We start from the raw sequence: 19,140 nt of genomic DNA, 5'->3' as shown, positions 1-19,140 counted from the left end.
ATAGATGTGAATTTCTTGAAAGCAGAGTTTTTAATTTATTTAAGATATTTAAAAGTATACTATGTCAGGTACTGTTTGTGAACACACTAGCCAGCAAAAGTGAAAGTAACCCAACCTCAGACTCACTCCTGTTTCATGTTTCACCTTGCTATATTTGCGTTGTTTCGGCAGTGTCTCTTGGATTCCAGCTGGTTATGGTCTGGCATCTGGTTGCTACCTTTTATAAAAGCCCCGACCCCACCTGAGCGCTGTGGGGGTACACGCCCATAAACATCCCTAACACAGAAAATAAGAAAATACAGGCAGTCTATGCATTGTTTTTTTAGGACAATCTTGCAAAGTATATGTTTAAGAAAGAACTGACTGCTGTGACAGTGTAAGATAATTAATAGAAGGAAATGTTGGCAGTGGATCATCTCTTACCAGCTCATTAATCGAGCAGACGTTAGGATTTTCAGCATTATTATTCAGGTTATGTGCAGATAGAGGAAGAGTCTCTTTACAGTGGTATCAGTTTTAAGAGCTATTAGTACACCTATGAAGTTTAAACCATAATTTCCGTTTATTCCCCAAGGCCATTTGTCCATGCTGTAGGGTGTGATGATGTCTTAACATGATAATTATATTATTACATCACTTTGTATTAAGAGGCTGTGTGTACATTTAGTGAGACTTGTATTCAGGGACAAAAGATAGCAAGACTATATACTTAAATGTCATGTGTCATAATAATGTGCACATCCTAGATGTGTCCCAGACACATCCCAGAGTTGCTCAAAATGACATTGTCTTACTAGATCCCCATTGTGCTTCTATGGGCTATACTCTTCACCCGTGTGCTGCTGTCATAACTTACAGTTTATAAAAAGATATTCTGGTTTTGACTCAACTGGTTAAAGAAAAGCATTTGTTTGTTTGACACCACTAGACTCTGTTTCTTAAACACATTGTTTCTATCAGAATAAAACTGCCTTGGGGGACCACCTGACCAATGTGGGGATCAACCGGGACAACGTGTCTGAGATCCTTCAGATCTACATGGAGGCTCACTGCGAGCAGACAGAGGTGGCTGCTCTGGCTCTCAGCCTCAGGACCAAGGCGTTTCAGGCCCACAGCCCATCACAGAAGGCCTCCATGCTCGCGTTCCTGGTTAATGAGCTCTGCTGCAGTAAGGCTGTGATCAGGTGAGCTTCTCGCCTCCTTCTGACATTATTTTGTCTTCGACTTTGCAATTTATCAAATTAAGTTAACTCTCAGTTTTGTGGGGCAGTATTGTACTAGTATTGTACGAGTATTGTACTATTGTACTAAAGTAAATCAATGTTCCTTATGTGCCTGCAGCAAACAGTTAATATCTGCATGAGACTGGAAACTATTGGTGTGTTTTATTAATGCAGGCTTCAATTTTAATGGGATAACAGAAGTACCAAAAGGAATAAGACAAATCAGGTCTGATGGACAGTTTCACAATGTTGCATCAAACCAGGTGTCATCAATTTTTCAGTAGTACTGCTAACACTTTGAAATACATCTGGTGCACACTGCAGCGTGGTGCAGAGGCACCATGCTATTTTTGTTACACAAAAAAGGCCACAGAAACATCTGTGTCAATATTGTTTGATACTTCGCAGTGAGATCGACAAAAACATAGATCACATGACCAACCTGAGGAAGGATAAGTGGGTCGTGGAGGGAAAACTTCGCAAGTGAGTATATACTTCATCTAAGCTGTTATTGGAAGATTCTGTGCAAACACTAACATGTTGTCTTAGTAAATGAGATGGTCATGCTGAAACTATAAAGTCTTAATTTGCTAATGAATGCGTACAAGCTAACAGTCTGTTTTTGTCCTTAAAGACTGAGGAATATTCACGCCAAGAAGACCGGGAAGAGAGACAGCAGTGTGGGGGGAGAAGACAGCCACACATTTGTCATCCCCACTGCCAGAAACAAAGGCAAAAGGAAAGACGGGGACAGTGAGGAGGAGGAGGACGAGGATGACGACAGTGAAGACCAAGGAGACGACGACGACGATGAGGAAGAAGAATCGGGGGGAAAGAAGGGGAAGAAAGCTGAGATATGTGAAGAGGAGGTCAGTGACAGCATGAGGAGCCAGCGGCTTAAATCAGTGTTTGTTATAGTAAATGTCAGCCAGTCCACGGGCCTCACACTAATGAGTTCTTTTCATCTAGGATGACAGTGTACACTCAGCCAGCATGGAGGAGCTGGAGAAACAGATCGAGAAAACATACAAGGTAAATTAAACCCTGTGAGACATTTTCTTCTCAGGATTAGCTCATCAATGAATGTAATACCTCATAGTTCAGCAAGTTGAACTATGAGGTATTACAGAATGTAATACCTCGTAGTTCAACTTGCTGCGCTCTCTGTCTCTTCAGCAACAGATTCAGATCAGACAGAAGTTATTCGACTCGTCTCACTCTCTGCGCTCCATGACGATTGGACAGGATCGCTACAAGAGACGATACTGGGTCCTTCCGCACTGTAGTGGCATCTTTGTGGAGGGCATGGAAAGTGGTGAAGGTGCGAACCAAAACTGATAACTCTGATTGTTCACTTTATTCACCATGTTCACACAGTGTTTCCAACAGGTCTAAAATATACTTGTGGTAACCAGTGGAAAGAGCTGGCATTACCTGCCGGTGTTGTTTCAAAGACTGTTTTACCATCGATAGGTGTTTCCCACTTCCTGTTTACCCCTAAATCTGAACTAACTAACTGCTTTCGCCTCAGCCGCAGTAGCAGATCGAACAGGTACAGGAGGGGTAGAGAGAGGGGAGATTGTCCACTTGTTAATCGATTGTGGATGGTATTGTCCTCACAGACAGATAAAAAAATAATAATAATTATAAGATGTATCAGGTCACATGCAAAAAAGGTGATTCGGGGTGTCTTTTTGTCTAAATTTTATTTCCAGTTTTGGTTCTTGGTACAAGAAGAACATAAGGGTCAGATTTTGGGTGTTGGATAATAAATATATTAAAATAAAATGATACTAAAAATAATTTAATTTGATGTTTTTACATTTTAATCCTCTGACTGCAGACTTTGTGATGTGTTTGTGTGTCTTTTGCACCAGCTAGAATATGAGAGACCCTTCCATCAGATGTGTTACTAACAGGCACATTAACCCTTGGAGATGTGCTGCTCAATATTATTAAGCAAAAAATATTTATTTAAATTGTACTTGTACTGAATTATGTTCATTCTAAAATATTTTTTCTTAGTTTGACATGTATAAAATGCCCCAAAATGATCACTTTAAACTTCCTGCCTGTTGGTATTATTCGAACAGTGCATGGTTATTAATGGATTTGCAGTTTGGGGTTGGTTCGCAGATCTTGCGTTGGTCGGTCATGTTGGGTTATAGAACTGATTTTCATATGTGCAGGTGGCAGGGTGGGTGCTGTATTGTACATTGCAGCTTTGCTTTGAGAGAGGTTCTTAGAAATCAGACCCATACAGGACTCTGGCTGACATTACCTTTTCATGTTACTCAGGTCATGAAGAGGTGGAGAAAGAGAAGAAAAGAAAGAGGACTGCCCAGGTGATCAGGGTAAAAGAAGAACAGCAGGAAGAAGCAAAGACACCAGTGGTCTCCAGCCCAGCGCAGAGCACAGACGGCGATACAACCACACCGGAGAGCCAGCAGGACAAAGACAGTCTCAATCTCTTCCTCCAGAAACCTGGCTCCTTCTCCAAGCTCAGCAAACTCCTTGAAGTAGCCAAAATGGCTCAAGATTCAGACATCAATTCTCACAACAGTCACTCTGCTAAAGTCCCTACTACTCCTCCCTCATGTCCCGCCTCTCAGACAGCCACTAATCAGCAGGGACTGATAGATAAATCAGATACTTCAGTGCCATCTCTGCTTAGTGCGCCACAGCTCAGAAGTAGTCCCTGGATTACCTGCGGCCCTCAGTCTGTCCTTCATGAGGACCAGCTCTCCAAAATACTGATGGAAAAGAGCAACCAGTGGTTTAGCCTCTTGCCTCGCTCTCCTTGTGATGAGTCCTCCTTCACCTCCGGCTCCAGCCCTCCAGCCTCCTCCTCTCCACTTCAGACCATCAGCACCAAATCCCCCTCCTCCCTCTCCCCTAATCCCCGGGCTTCAGCCAGTTCCAGCGCTCCTGCTGGGATCAATAACCTGCAGCCGTCTGTCCTTCAGGTCGGTTGATGACAGTAATCTCAGTCACAATTATTTCCGATCACGCTGTGCTTTTTTAGAACACAAGTTGGACACTTCTACATTATGCATGTGGAAGTAATGCCTGATCATAATTAAAGTATGTGTATTTTGTGTGTTTTTCCCCTCAGCAAGTCAAGTCTGGCATTCATCAAAGCAGGCTGACGAGGTGCGATGTGTCCGGCGCAGCACCAGGTCCCAGCCTGCCCTCCTCTGGTGCTTCTCTACTCCCCGTGATGGATCTGGCCTCCCAGCATGCAGAAGATGATGCCAGCAGGGCCATCTCTCTGGCAAATAACAACTCTGTCAACAAGAGCGAGACCCCAGAGCCCCTGAGTGACAAGCCCGATTGTGCATCGTTCCCTGCTGTGGAAGTGGCTAAGACCCAGGACTACCCTAGTCCCCAGCCTATCCCCGAGGGTAAGAATGGCTCACTGCCAAACATGCTGGACTAAAGAAAAGACTGTCACTCAGTTATACAACTTCTCTAGGATGCTAAAAATTAAACAATTGGGTGACAATAGTTTTTAAATTTGTGCATGTGTGTTGGCAGAGATGCTGTGTGGCTGGTGGAGGGTGGCAGACACGGAGGAGCTGCACAGTCTGGTCAAGGCCCTTCATAGCCGAGGCATCAGAGAGAAGGCCTTGCAGAAACAGATCCAGAAACATATGGAGTATACGACCCAGCTCTGTGCAAACAGCAAAGATGGTTGGTCCACATTTCCTCTGCGTTCTCTATGGCAGAAGTCAATACACCAGTGTTTAAAAAAAATACTGATTTATTGATTCAGAATATCTGAAACGGTTTTAATACTCATTTTCCGTAGTTTGGTTACACCAATACCATCTGCACTTTCATCCTCTCTCTCATTGTTAATGTCATGTTTTGTCACTTTTTCCCTGTAGTATCAAAAATGGTAGCAAATATCAATATTTTTCAAGCTCAAATTTAGAATTTTTTGTATGCTGACAACACTACAGTACAACAGACATGCAGTGATATAAAAATACTGTCCCTATTAGACCTTTTGTAGCACACATTACATTGAATATTGTAAGGTTGCGGTCCATAAACGGTTGTTTGTAATTGTGTGTGCATCTGTGGTGGCAGCGTTTGATGTGTCAGAGCTGGAGAAGCAGGAGATGAGCGAGGAGACAGTGGAAAGTTGGTGTGTTGAGGAGCAGGCCATGGAGGTGGACATCAGCCTGCTGCAACGTGTCGAGGCTCTGGAGAGGAAAGTCATCTCTGCCAGCCTACAGGTCAAGGTACAGACAGATGAGCATCCTACTCTTTCATCTTCGTGATGCTCATACAGATAATACACCAGTGTTTTTAAACCAAATTCATTTTCATTAGTCATTATCCAAGACATGCTTGTCCTTGTCCTGTGTCCTCACTTTGTCTTTATAGTAATTACTGTGTCATCAAATGTGACGATGTCTCCCTCAGGGATGGATGCATCCCGAGCCCCAGTCAGAGAGGGAGGATCTGGTTTATCATGAGCACAAGCTCTCCTTTTCCCCCGCTCCAGAGAAGAAAGGACAGAGAGAAACCAGCCAGGAGGAACTCTCTGGCACGGTGGTGCGGCGGCCCGACAATCCCCTTGATATAGCTGTCATCAGGCTGGCAGAGCTGGAGAGGAACATTGAGCGCAGGTACCTGGAGAGAAGAGCCCCTTTTAAGTACAACCTTTCAGATCAAACTGGATAATGTCACTGTAAATGCTCCAGCACCATCCCTCTGGTGTTGATGGTAAAGGAGTGGTTCATCCAACACTTTATTCTAGAGATTGTTAACCTCACAGCAGGCTGTCTCTTAAACAAGTGTCTCTTTTTAACGGCTGTTAGTATCAGAGTGATCATGTTGCAGACTGTATGTGTGGTTGCTGTACAGTTATGCTGCAGTCTCACTTTCTGTGACCCCAAAGCAGCGAGGAGGAGGTGGCACCGGGGATGAGGATGTGGCGTAAAGCCCTCGGTGAAGTCCGCAGTTCTGCTCAGCTGTCACTCTGCATTCAGCAGCTACAGAAATCCATTGCCTGGGAACGATCCATCATGAAAGTGGTAAGTGACACTCTGTCTCTCGTCTAATCACACATTTGTTTATATTGTTTAATTATACATAATTGTAAGCATCAATTTATAGCCCTCACTAAGGACGTTCCGCTTTATGAAGATTGATTTTTAAAGGTTTACTCTGCAGGATTGCCTGTTACTGTTAGTTTACATGCTCGCCAACAGGAGTGAAAGAAAAAAACAACCTCAGATACACTCTCTTTTGGTGTTTTGCCTCACTGTATTTGTGTTGTTTGGGTGCTGTGTGTCCTAAAGGCTTGCTGCTTGCGGTCTGGTTGCTATCTTTTTATAGATTCCCCAGCTCACCTGAGCACTGTGGGGGTACACGCCCATAAATATTCTGAACACAGAAAATAAGAAAATACAGGCAGAGGGCAGAGTCGCTGCAGAAAAATATCTTAGCACACACTTCGAGTGAGTTGTAAGTAACAATTGAGAGGGATTAGTTCTGTATGAGTCCATAATTTTTTTTTAGAGAAAAAGCTGCGTAGAATATCTTTTAAGGCTTTTAAGGTATGGCCTCTTATCCATTTTAAAAGCAAAGATAGCCCAATAAATCTGCACAGCTTACATTCTTCAAATTAAGTTTGTTTTCACCAAAAGGTGAAAAAAGGAAAGGTGTGTTTGCAGCATCAGTTTACAATACATCATTACCAGGCAACAACTATATCAGATAATTAGGGTGCTGTGACTTGTCACTATCTTACAACACTTAACACAGCCTAAAACAATGTACTGAAGCAGCACAAGCCAACCACTTAGTGAAACTGAAAGTTTCCCATTCATGTCGTTCATACTCAAACAGAAATAAATATGCCAGGTAACATATACATAAAACAAAAAACACACACTAATACTCACTGTGTCACATTAACATAATAAAATAATGAATGCTTGTTACTTATAGCTGAATATTTAATTTTGTGTTGGCATATAGAGAGACTACTTGCTCCTACTTTGAAATGTAGACCTGACATCATCAGCAGGTGGTCACATGGTAGCTGAAAATGGTCGAGTGATACAAGAGAATTTTTGTTTGGACTGGCGTTAAGTTTGACTTAAAACACTGTGTGTGAGAAATGTTTTTCTGAAGCGTAGAATTGAGATTCTCAAATACAAACTGGATTTCACAAATGCCTGTTTGAAAGTTCTAAATGTTATAAATGTTAGGAAGAGATTCACAAATGCTTTTTGTTGATTTGGAAATTAATTTTACGTATTCCCAGATTTTTTTGTGTGTTTGTGTTATTTATTTGTGTAGATCTGTTTTATGTATTTGCAAAGTATTTTTGTGTGAAAAGTGTTATATATTCACAGATTACTCATTTACACCGATCGCTGATCCGTTCACAAAGATAATATTGAAACAAATCTATCTTCATAGACAATAGCACAATCAGTATCATTCAGTATGGCTGGCCACACAGAATTGCATAAATCACTAGTTTTCATAGTGATGAATCTCAGTTTGAATTCACAACTACTTCTGTCTGGTGTTTCCAGCACTGCCAGCTCTGTCAGAAAGGGGATAATGAAGAACTGCTCTTACTCTGTGACGGCTGTGACAAAGGCTGCCACACTTACTGCCACAAACCCAAGATCACTACAGTACCTGACGGTGACTGGTATTGTCCCACCTGTGTAGCGAAGGTACGGCAGCAAGCCCTGAGAGTTTATTCCACCATTAGAGTAGATCTAATCACCAAAACGATAACATATCCGTATCACATGTACACATTCAATTAATGGACTTGAATATGATATGTTCTGTGTGCCTCTTCACCAGTCTGCTGTGTGTTCTGTCATTCAGGAGAGCGGACAATCCCCCCGGAGTAGGAAGCAACAGAGCCGAACAGCTGGAGGAGGGAAGAAAGGCAGCGAGGTAAAACGAAACAGTAAGCCATCTGTGGTAGGAGAGCTCATCAAAGAGGAGGCTGCCAGCAGCACCAGCGTGCCAAAGAAAGGTACCAAGGAGTTCAAGAAGAGGAAAGGAGACGACAGCCCGCCCAGCGCCCAGGCCGGCCATGACAGCCCTGTCTCATGCGGGAAAAAAGCCAAGACGGCCAAAGACAACAACACAAATGCGCTCGCAATGTGCCGGTACGCATGAACGCATATCCACTGCAGGCACAGCAGCATTTACTCTGTCTTCTCATCGTTAGGAAAAAACAAAAACATCAACAGTGATCTTCATGCAGTCATGAACTTATGACGACGAAAATATCCACTTTATCATACATAATCGAAGTTTCAGAATATGTTTCTCTCACTGGTGAAACTATATTAAACTTCTATTAAATTATATTTTCACTTGCTCCCTCCAGAGTGCTGCTGGCTGAGCTGGAGGCCCATCAGGACGCTTGGCCCTTCCTCACGCCCGTCAACCAGAAAGCCGTCCCTGGTTACAGGAAGGTCATCAAAAAGCCCATGGACTTCTCCACCATCAGAGAAAAGCTCACCAACAACCAGTATGTTTGTGTTGGTTTCTAAAGGCGATACTATGCAGAATTTTCCTAAAAAAATAAACTACTTATAGACTCATACAGAAGGAAGTCCTCTCAGTTATCACTTACGGCCCACTAAAAGTGTGTGGCGCTTATCCTGTTAGGGATTGCGGGGGGGCTGGAGCTTATCTCAGCTAACATTAGGCGAGAGGCGAGGTACACCCTGGACAGGTCACCAGACTATCACAGGGCTGACACACAGCGACAGACAACCATTCACACTCACATTCACAGCTATGGTCAATTCAGAGTCACCAGTTAACCTGCATGTCTTTGGACTGTGGGAGGAAGCTGGAGTACCCAGAGAAAACCCACGCTGACACGGGGAGAACATGCAAACTCCACACTTCCCTCCTCTCTTGCTGTGAGGTGACAATGCTAATGGCTGCTCCACCGTGCCGCTTGTTTACAAACAACAGCTGACAATTCCTGCATAGCATACCTTTAAGTTGATTTGTGTATGTGTTTCATGTTCATGTACAATAAATACATTGATCATACTTTCCTTTTTTCTGTTTGGATGCTGCATGTAAATAAAAACTAAAAACCTTTTCTAACAATTCCAGGTACTTGAATCTGGAGAGTTTCATCGTGGATGTGAACCTGGTTTTCGATAACTGTGAAAAATTCAACGAAGACGATTCAGAAATCGGACGAGCCGGCCACAGCATGAGGAGATTTTTCGACAAACGATGGACTGAACTGCTGGAGTAAAAACAGAATCAAGCGTGGACTTTGAACGCTCCTCTCTACATATCAGACTTCATCTTTGGTGTCGGAGGCCTTCTCTTCACCTGAGACACTAAATCAATAAAACAAGTTCTAAAAACATTGACGTGCAATGTGAAAGGACAAATTCTCCTGCTGAGAAAACACACTTGTTTGGATTAATCAAAGTGCAATACTGTTTTCTTTATCAGAAAGCACTGACTCACGGACTCAATATTGTATTTGGGAATGGAAGATTTCCACGGATAGGCCTTTGGCTTTTTTATCATCAGTACTTTAGTGTATGTGTGTGTATTTATTTTCTCAAGTATTTATGTTACAGTCAGTCTTTTCTAAGAAAAAGCAAGAAATGGCACACAGCTTTAAAAAAAATGTCAAGATTGTTTTATGGACTATTGAACAAGCCAATCAAAAAAAAAAAATTGTTTACAGCTTTTTGACTATAAGGTGCCAGCAGTGCTTCTGTTCACCTGCGAGTTATTTATGTAAAATACAAGGAGGTATCACTGTCACTATTTACCTATTTCTAACATGTATAGAGTGTACATACAGTACAGTCTTGTTAAAATATTGCTCATGCATAAGGATGATTGTAGCACTTCATATGTCTTATACTGTACTTTGCCTGTGCTGAAAATCCACTCAAAACACTGTGGTCTCCTCAGTATTGTAGTGCCTGACCTCTGACCTCTCAACAGTGTATAGAGGAGTGTGTTTTTCTTTCTATTTTCAGTGTGTGTACTGTATGTGTGTCCTGCACAATATACTGTAGGAAACCCTTACACAAAATGTAGAGCTTCTCCTCTGAAAAGAATTGATGTGGTGCATATAGTGTGTTTCATCTCCCAAGCATTTCCTTCAGCCAGAGTCTTGTCAGACATCCCACGGACAGACGTGAAACCTGCACTGGGCTTTAATCCAGCCGGGAGTCAGACAGTGTCACGCTCCAGTGGAGGCATCTCCAGACAGCTGAAGTCAGAAGACTTGAAGTAACTGTATTTTATTATGAATATTGTGAAATGAGTAGCAACTTTTGTGGGAATATTATTTTTGAATAGTGGGTGTGTGGCACAGATAAAATAAACCTGTTTTTCAAAAATAACACTTAGGCCCTCACTATCTTCACTTGTTATTCAGAAAAAAATTAATTATCTGTGAAATTAAATGATACAAGATATTACTCTGGTGAAATACAACCCCATTACCTCCTTCAACTTGTTCACTGTTATATAGTACTTTGTCTCTCCTCACATTTTAGGCTGCTGCTTTTTAATTGTCCATGTTTCAGGGTTGTTCTGTTAATCCATGGTTTCTTGCTATGAACTAATTTAATTGTAGTTTGGTGCCACTGCTTCTGCTGTTTTACAGATTAAATCCACACAGACTCCGTGAGTTCATGATATCATCAGTGAGGTTGACGGTGTTCTGGAATGTGATCCAGACTCTGATTGGCTCCCATCTCTTGGGTCATGGGGGGATGAATTATGGTTCTTTCACACATCCCAACCCCGACAATAATCATCTTGCAATATTTGAATCATTCGACTTATTTGAAACATTTTACATGGTTGATATTGGTTTAACACTTAAGTAAAATGAAATCAAGCGAATGCATTGTTTGATTATATCAAGTACATTTACCCAAGTACTGTGCTTAAGCACAAGTTTGGGGTACTTGTACTCCCATATTTTGCTGCTTGATACTTAGAGGGAAAAAAGCTCCATCTCAACCAGCTACAACAAAAAAAATGCTGTTTTCACATGTATGTGTCAATAATAGGCCTAAATATGAAAACTAGAAGGGCACTCAGAGAGCAAAGACTTTAACCAAGGCCAAATGTCTAATCTAACAATGTTAACAAAAGAGGAAAAATAGATTTTGTATCTGCCTGTGATTTGGATCTTTACAAAATTTAACTGGTTCTTTCTTGGCTCGTGCTACTGCCCTCCACAAGTTTAATGAAAACTGGGCCAGTAGTTTTTTTCATAATCCTGCTGAGAAACGGACAAACTGAACTTAAGAAACTGAACTGAAAACACTAACACACTGAAAATACACAAACAAACTGAAAACAACAAACCAAACCGAAAACACAAACTACATACACAAATAAACTGAATCAAAAATACAAACAAATCACACTGAAAACACCAACAAACCAAACCAAAACACAAACAAATCTAACCAAAAACACAAATAAACCAAACATAAACAAGCCAAACCAAACCAAACCAAAAACACCAACAAACCAAACGAAAACACAAACTGAATCAAAACTACAAACAAATCAAACCAAAAACACCAACAAACCAAATCACATAAATAAATCACACTGAAAATACCAACAAAGCGAACCAAAAACACAAACAAACCCAAAACACAAATAAACCAAACATAAACAAGCCAAACCGAAAATACAACCAAACCGATCCAAAAACACATACAAACCAAACACATAAACAAACCGAACCAAAAACACCAACAAACCAAACCTAACCAAAAATACAAATGAACCAAAAACACCAACAAACCAAACCAAGAACACTTACAAACCAAAAACACAAACAAAATAAACCGAAACAAAAACACCAACAAACAGCCCTAAACACACAAAGAAATCGAACCGAACCGAACCGAACCAAACCGAGGACACAAACAAACCAAATCAAAACCATTTGCAGATACTGAAAAGAGCAGTTTTGCGTCATGAGTATACTTTTGAATTTATCTAATAATAATTTAGTTATCCCTTTACTTTTGGACTTTTACTGTGGAATATCTTTTTAAATAACGTCATGCAAATATGGTAAAAAATGGACTATGACCACTGTGCAACCCATAATAAGTCAGCTGCGTCACATGACTGATAACAGCTGTGTGAGACAAACAGACTTTGTGCTGAAGGAGGAAGTGCTGTACGAAGGAGCCACAGTGTGTGCTGAGCTTTGTGTCTCTGGTGTATTTGAAGGGACCTTTGGACAGACAGCTGTCAGTGTGCGCAGCTTCCCATCAGGTGTGTGTCACCTCTCCACCAACTCTCCTCTTGTCGTTTCACAGGCGGATACTTGAGCATTTTGCGCCACCTTGTGAGTGAACCGCTCCTCCGTCAGAGCCAACACACGTCTGTCACAAGATGGTGTCAATACTTTGCACTCTCCAGCAGCACACAGACGAGGTCAGCTGCTGTGCCTTCTCCTCATCCCTGCTCGCCACCGGCTCCGGTGATAAAACCCTCAGTGTGTACAACACAGCTGACTTCACGGAGCTCCCCTTCTCTCCTCTCTCGGGCCACGGCTACGGGGTTCACTGCTGCTGCTTCAGCTCATGTGGCAGCTACCTGCTCAGCTGCTCCACGGACGGAGCCACCATCGTATGGAACTCGGAGACAGGTGAGGTGACCGCGGTGCTGCAACACCCGGCCCGCAGCCCGCTCCGAGTGTGCGCCGTGGCGCCAGACTCCTCCCTGGTGCTGGCAGGGGCCTGCGATGGAACCGTGGCCCTCTGGGACCTCCCCTCCAAGACATTACGCAGGTACAATGTGACACAGACGTCAGCTGTTAATGCTGCACATCAGGGGCCAGTATCCTGATTACTTCCAGCCTTAAAGTGACATTTTAAAGCTCCTGCCTCAAGTATTTCTCCATAAATATTCATGACTGCTGTCTGTAAGCAATTGTCACAGCAAGTCTTGGTTAGTCATTATTTAGAGCTGAACACTCACAAACTTCTTGATTTAGTGCATAAATTGTCAGAAACTGGTGAAAAATGTCATTTATAATTTCAAGGTCACAGCTTTAAATTGCTTGTTTTATCTGACCAGAATCACTTTACTACAACATAAATTCATCCAGTCCTCACATGTGAGAATCTGGAACAGGCATGTTTGGTAATGAAGAAAAAATAGGGAGTGCCGCACGGGGTCAAGGCTCTGTGTAGTTGTAAAAAAAAAAATCAGGTGTGCTTCAAGGATGGGGCAAAGAGTCACTTAAAGATAAAAGGCACTCTGACTAATAGTTAAAAATTCTTTATTAATACATGAATAACCAACAAGTTTTGACTACAGACCCTGATGAAGACTCTAATCAAAACTCGTCGGTTATTCATGTATCAATAAAGGATTTTTAACTGAACTCAAATTTATTTATAAAGCACATTTGAAAAAACTGTACAAAAGGAATGCAATGCTAAAAACATATACATGAGAGGCAACACAAGGCACATTTCAGGGAAAACCACATCATGGGGACTCAAACGCTAATGATTAAAAGTAGGTATTGATTGGGAGGAGGATGCTGTCCCACAGTTTGGAGGCAGACACAGCAAAGGCATGATCACCCCTGAGCTTAAGTTTGGAGCGTGGGACAGCGGACCTTGGTGTAGAATAGTTAACTACAGTCAGAGTGCCTGGATGCACTTTTGGACCGCCTGCCTTTACAATGGACTTTTACACTGAGTGAGCTGGTCAGTCGTCGTTTTTTTATCAGCATGTTTGGTACTTTTGATTGAAAAAATTCATCAAATAGCTGTTGGATCACTCTCGACTGACAGTCTCTCTGGACGCTTGAGCAAACAATCCCATAACTTGAGCTTCAGACAAACAAAAATCAGACAAACAAAAATTCTAATCTGACTCATTTTAAGGCCTTCATCAGCAAATGAAGTCATCCCAACTCTTTTGGTTCACCTTCACTATGTTCCACAGGTTCTCTTAGCTTCTTAAGTCTAATGAATAAAACAGCTCTGTAACATGTCACAATCATATACACACAAGTATAACATCCATTACAAACGTACCTTTGGGATTTCTGTCTGAATCAATTGTCGTTCTTAAACTCAGTAGGTGTGGCTCATGAACGAGTTAACTTAGAGAGAGTTGGGGCGTCGGTGGCTTAGTGGTGGAGCGGGCGCCCCATGTGCAGGGCTGTTGCCACAGCGGTCTGGGTTCGGCTCCGGCCTGTGGCCCTTTGCTGCATGTCACTCCCCTTCTCTCTCCCCCTTTCACACTTGTCTGTCCTATCCATTAAAGGCTAGAAATGCCCAAAAAAAATCTTAAAAAAAAAAAAAAACCTTAGAGAGAGTTAACCTGGTTCTCAGTGTGTGTTCGGGCTAGTGAATACCTCTTTGGCTCAGTGGGTGCACTTTTTGCTACTGGGTAAGCTCGCTACATGTAAGTCTGTTGCTGAGTAGCAGATCTCACTCGTTCTTTGGCTTGGGGAGTGCATGCTGAACAAGAGTCTGTAGCAGTGACTCTCGGAAGTTAACCTGGTTCTTATGCGCAACACTAGGCATGCACCATAGAGAAGCAGGATTTTGGATTCATTCCAACTTGGGAATTGAGTTAACTCATTCCACTTTATTGTAAGAGTCATTCAAAAAGGATAATTTGTTTGAAAATCTCACCTCACTATTTGGAACTCTTTTGTCAAGAAGCTGGCCTTCAAGGTTTAGGGGCATCTATTGGCAGAAATTGTATATAATATTCATAACTACTTTCTAATCACTTGAAAATAAGAATTGTTGTGTTTTCGGTACCTTTGAATTAACCGTTCCTATATACAGGGTGGATCTGCTCCCACAGAGTAGCCCAGAATGAACAAATCAAACATGGTCTCTTTCAGGCCATTTGCATTTTCGCGTCATCCCCTGTAGTTCTCCTGTATGCAGTTTGGCAATGTCACCACTAGAGGCCACTAAATCCTACACACGGGACCTTTAAAATATCTGTAACTCCATTTGGCTCTTCTCCAACCTTTTGTGGGTTAGTCCTACATTGGTCCTCCTCCTGAATTAACTGAACCAACTTCCTAAAGACACAATAGTGTTACTTCATTTCGTGGTACATTAAGGCAGGTTAACAATAGAGGGACACATGGGACTAATGAAGAACCAGCTAGACAAGCACTTATTGACAAGAACAGATAAAATATGGTAACAAGGCGGTCTTTATCTGAGGATCACAGCTTTGCCAAGCCCCCTCAGGGCTGCTGTGTTTCCCTAATTAAACCTCATCCAAATTAGTTTTGATGAGCTAAATTTTAATTCAAGCCCTGCTCCTTGTTTATTTCACACCCTTTCTGCTAAACTTTGATGTTTATAAGGAGTCCAACTCAATTTGTGACTCTAACATTGTCTGTTCCAGATGCAGTGCAGTGAGCGAGGCCAGTGTCGTGGCCTGCTGCTTCTCTCCCTGTGGCCAGATGTTTGTGACCGGCTGCACCGGCGGAGACCTCAAACTGTGGGATACGGACATCAACCTGCTACACGCTGAGAAGGACGCCCACGACTTGGGAGTCACCTGCTGCAGCTTTGCACCGCAGATTAAAGTTGGTGAGTGTTTAAAGGGTCAGTTTAATCAAATTTACAATTGTGTATTTGTCAATCAATTGTGTTGTCTACACATGCAGATAGTTTGTTGATGTTTTCCTAGTTTATTTAAAGGTATACTGTGCAAGTAACAGATTCCGTCTTGTTTGGTGTTTTCGCCTCACTATATTTTTATTTTTTCGGCTCTGTGTCTCTTGGATGCCTGCAGCTTGTGGTCGCTACCTTTTTCATAAAGTCCCGACCTTACCTGTGGGGGTACACGCTCACAAACGTCCCAAACACAGAAAATAAAAAGAAAACAAGAAACCACAGGCAGAGAGAGTCTCTGCCGAGAAATACACCGGCACACACTGAGGGTGGGTCATAAGTGATTTATCAAGCAAAAAAAAAAGCCATTTGCTTTTTTTGTCATGTCAGTGAAGATTCTCAGTCATCCAGGGCATGCTAATCATAAGTACTGTATCATAGGCAACTACTGTACTTGGGGTTTCTTGAAGATGTTTTGGCCATCTTGTGTGTCAACACCATTCATCACCCACCTACAATGCAGTCTTGGGATCCCTTCCCAGACGACTTAACAACCATCCTCACCTGGACCCATCTAACCCTAACAACACACTTGTGACCTTAACGACTCTGTAAGGGTTCACATCCACACAGAGTCACAAGCCTGTGACTCTGTACCACTCCTTTAAAATTGAATCTTGAAGCTTTTTGGATGAGAGGCGAAAAGTCTTCAAGAAACTCAAGCAAGTCCAGTTGCCTACGATATAGCACCTATGACTGCTTTTTGTCCTGTTGTCAGTCACTGTAAAGTGAATATCTTTAGGTTTTGGACCATTGAGCAGACAAAACAAGCAATTTGAGCTTGAGATTTAAGCATCAGCATGAGCTCTGTGAAACTGATTATTTTGTTTTCCATTGTTTTCACTTTTATAGACCAGATGGTATTGATTAATCATAAAAATAGTCTGCAGAATTATAGGCTGATAACAAAGTAGTTTTAGTATCTCGGAACAGAGCAGGATCCTGATTAGTCTTCAATATTTCTTTAGTAGGGAAAATTCCACTTCAATTATGATTTTATGTGAAATAATCATTTATTTCGTAACAGGAAAAAAAAGTTTTAAGTAATAGCTAATTTAAGTTTTGGCTCTTCCTCCCTAATTCACCTTACATAACATGAGTTCATCCTGCAGATAAAACTGAAATCCTTTACAGTTAGCAATAACATAAAAGCAACCTGTTGCATTTTATTCTTTAATCAAAATGGCATGTACAATGTTTCGTTTGTTCTTTGCCACATTTGGGGAATAAAAAGAATAACTCCAAACACTATATTTACGCCACATACAGTGTAAAAGATGCTCGCCATGTGTTGTTACCCTTCACAAACAGCCCGTCAGATGATATTTGTCTTCTTCTGTTATTAAAGTCATCCGAGCATGAACATTCAGAGAGAGGGAATGTGGCTGTTTTTCTGCTCTGCAGATGGCTGCTGTGTGGAGTTTCGACTGGCCTCCTGTGGACAGGACAGCCAGCTGCAAATACGGATTGTCTCCCAGCGTGAAGGAGCAGGTAGGCCGACCCTCTCTGCCTCTGAAATCTCTTTCCTTCCATCTCCCATGAGAGAGAGAGACGGAACCTGCTGACTGCTTTAACCTTGAAATCGCTCTGCAGAATAGAGGAATTTTATTAGTGTGTGGAATAAATCAGCTGCAGACTGACTCATTAATAATGAATCACTTTAAGACATTCTGCTGAAATACAGCAGCTGCAGAGGACAGTGTGTGAATGTGTGTGTGCGCGTGTGTTGAGAAGAGTTGGAGAAGGAATATCCACTGTGACATTTATATCTTGTACGACCGATGGCAGAACAAGAACATTTCGTGTATGTTCACAGGTTGTGTAACCAGCCTGCAGACTGTATTTCTGTTAGTCTTTGAACACGCTGTTGTTAGTTCCTTAGATGTGTTGCCGTGGTAACGGGTGTTTCTGGGGAGGATGTGTTGTGTCCCGCGTGGTGACCCGCTGCGGTCCTTGGGGATTTTTCATCTCCGCACAGCTTGTAGAAAGCCGCAGAACAATGTCTGTCCTCGTTCAATGTCTTTAAAATGTATTTTTCCCATACTGTGGAGGAGCTTTGGACGAGCAAGCCTCCCTGAAACGTGCATTTATCTTGTCTTTGCGAGAGGAGTGCATGCTTGAACCTATCCTCCACTGTTTTATGAGAAAGAGACTCAAGTGCTGATGATTCAGGGAAGCAAGGGGCCAATTTTGAAGCAGGGATTTCAGTCTATATGGAACATTCCTCTTGTCCCGGCTTACTTTGTATTAGCAGCCCCATATTTTTATGGCTCCATATCCAGAGGAAATGGTCTTATTCCAGCTCTGAGGGTCAAATCTTTCATGTTGTCAGTTGTGCAGCCTTTTTCTTTCGGCCAGCAGTCTCACATCACATTTAATTTATTTTCTCAAGTGTTCAGTTATATTTTGGCAGGTTTAATAATGTGTTTTTGTTTTTTTTCCTTAACTGAGAGGTACGAGTGTTTCACATAGCATCATGAATATGCATGCAAATAACAAATTAGCCTCCCACGGAGCCTGAAAACAGCATTTTTACTCTAATGGAGAAGAGGGAGGTTTAATTTAATACATGTGTATTTACAGGCTGGTAATTTAAATGCTGCCACAGACCAATTGGTTCTGGCACAGAGGATTATTGTGCCATGAATTATTACTCTGCGCTCAGAAGTGTCTTTGTGTCTTAAGCTGTGGATGTTTCAGGTTTATTGCCAAAAAAATAAAATCTTTTGTTTCCAAGCAGCTGTCAGCAGGTGGTACAGCTGCAAGCCAGCGAGAGGGAAGAGAGTTATTGACAAAAAGTTCTCAGTACAGTACAGGGGGAGTGTGATGCACTTTGAAGTGTGTGTATGTGTGTGTGTGTGTGTGTGTGTGTGTGCCAGTGCCAGTTTCAGACACTGAATTTTAAGTCTATTTGTCAATGTATGGACAAATTGCAGGAGGTCGATAGCTTAACAGACACAACTCAACTTGAACTCTTTGCACACCTTGCCTGCGTGTGTGTGTGTGTGTGTGTGCGCGCATGTGTGTGTGTTGACCCCTCAGCCTATGCCATGAAGCTGCTTCACACTCTCACCAGTCAGTCAGCTCCAGTTCTGTCTTGTGCCTTCTCCCCTGATGGAGAGCTGGTCGTCTCAGGGTAAGACACTCACACACACAGGCACATGTGTGAGGAACACTAATAAACACCTCCTGTGTTGTCCACTAAATATTGA

At 42.2% G+C, this 19,140-nt stretch overlaps 2 protein-coding genes across 15 annotated transcripts in view; both read left to right on the top strand.

The window, feature by feature from the left end:
• The window catches only part of LOC117251264 (bromodomain adjacent to zinc finger domain protein 2B), a 64,655-nt gene extending 54,040 nt beyond the window's left edge, over positions 1–10,615 (top strand). For 11 of the 14 annotated variants that reach the window (XM_078174483.1, XM_078174482.1, XM_078174480.1 and 8 more), the window contains 15 exons: positions 961–1,184; positions 1,632–1,706; positions 1,858–2,092; positions 2,193–2,255; positions 2,400–2,544; positions 3,522–4,189; positions 4,339–4,627; positions 4,761–4,916; positions 5,319–5,473; positions 5,658–5,863; positions 6,136–6,271; positions 7,787–7,933; positions 8,070–8,383; positions 8,608–8,751; positions 9,354–10,615. In XM_078174483.1, coding sequence (XP_078030609.1) covers positions 961–1,184; positions 1,632–1,706; positions 1,858–2,092; positions 2,193–2,255; positions 2,400–2,544; positions 3,522–4,189; positions 4,339–4,627; positions 4,761–4,916; positions 5,319–5,473; positions 5,658–5,863; positions 6,136–6,271; positions 7,787–7,933; positions 8,070–8,383; positions 8,608–8,751; positions 9,354–9,501 — 3,105 coding nt within the window. In that variant the 3' untranslated portion in view covers positions 9,502–10,615. The remainder of the gene's footprint in view (positions 1–960; positions 1,185–1,631; positions 1,707–1,857; positions 2,093–2,192; positions 2,256–2,399; positions 2,545–3,521; positions 4,190–4,338; positions 4,628–4,760; positions 4,917–5,318; positions 5,474–5,657; positions 5,864–6,135; positions 6,272–7,786; positions 7,934–8,069; positions 8,384–8,607; positions 8,752–9,353) is intronic. The other 3 variants (XM_033617412.2, XM_078174477.1, XM_033617410.2) reach the window with 3 other exon arrangements.
• Positions 10,616–10,983: 368 nt separating this feature from the next.
• LOC117251424 (WD repeat, SAM and U-box domain-containing protein 1) overlaps positions 10,984–19,140 on the top strand; it is a 30,701-nt gene continuing 22,544 nt past the window's right edge. The window contains exons 1-4 of the mRNA XM_033617699.2: positions 10,984–13,048; positions 15,657–15,844; positions 17,333–17,419; positions 18,971–19,064. Of these exons, the coding sequence (XP_033473590.2) occupies positions 12,651–13,048; positions 15,657–15,844; positions 17,333–17,419; positions 18,971–19,064 (767 nt within the window). The 5' untranslated portion in view covers positions 10,984–12,650. The remainder of the gene's footprint in view (positions 13,049–15,656; positions 15,845–17,332; positions 17,420–18,970; positions 19,065–19,140) is intronic.

This window comes from Epinephelus lanceolatus, chromosome 14, assembly GCF_041903045.1.
Source record: "Epinephelus lanceolatus isolate andai-2023 chromosome 14, ASM4190304v1, whole genome shotgun sequence".
NCBI classification, from domain to species: domain Eukaryota; kingdom Metazoa; phylum Chordata; class Actinopteri; order Perciformes; family Serranidae; genus Epinephelus; species Epinephelus lanceolatus.
The sequence above is the reverse complement of the archived record's forward strand: the minus strand, read 5'-3'. Positions and strand labels throughout refer to the sequence as shown.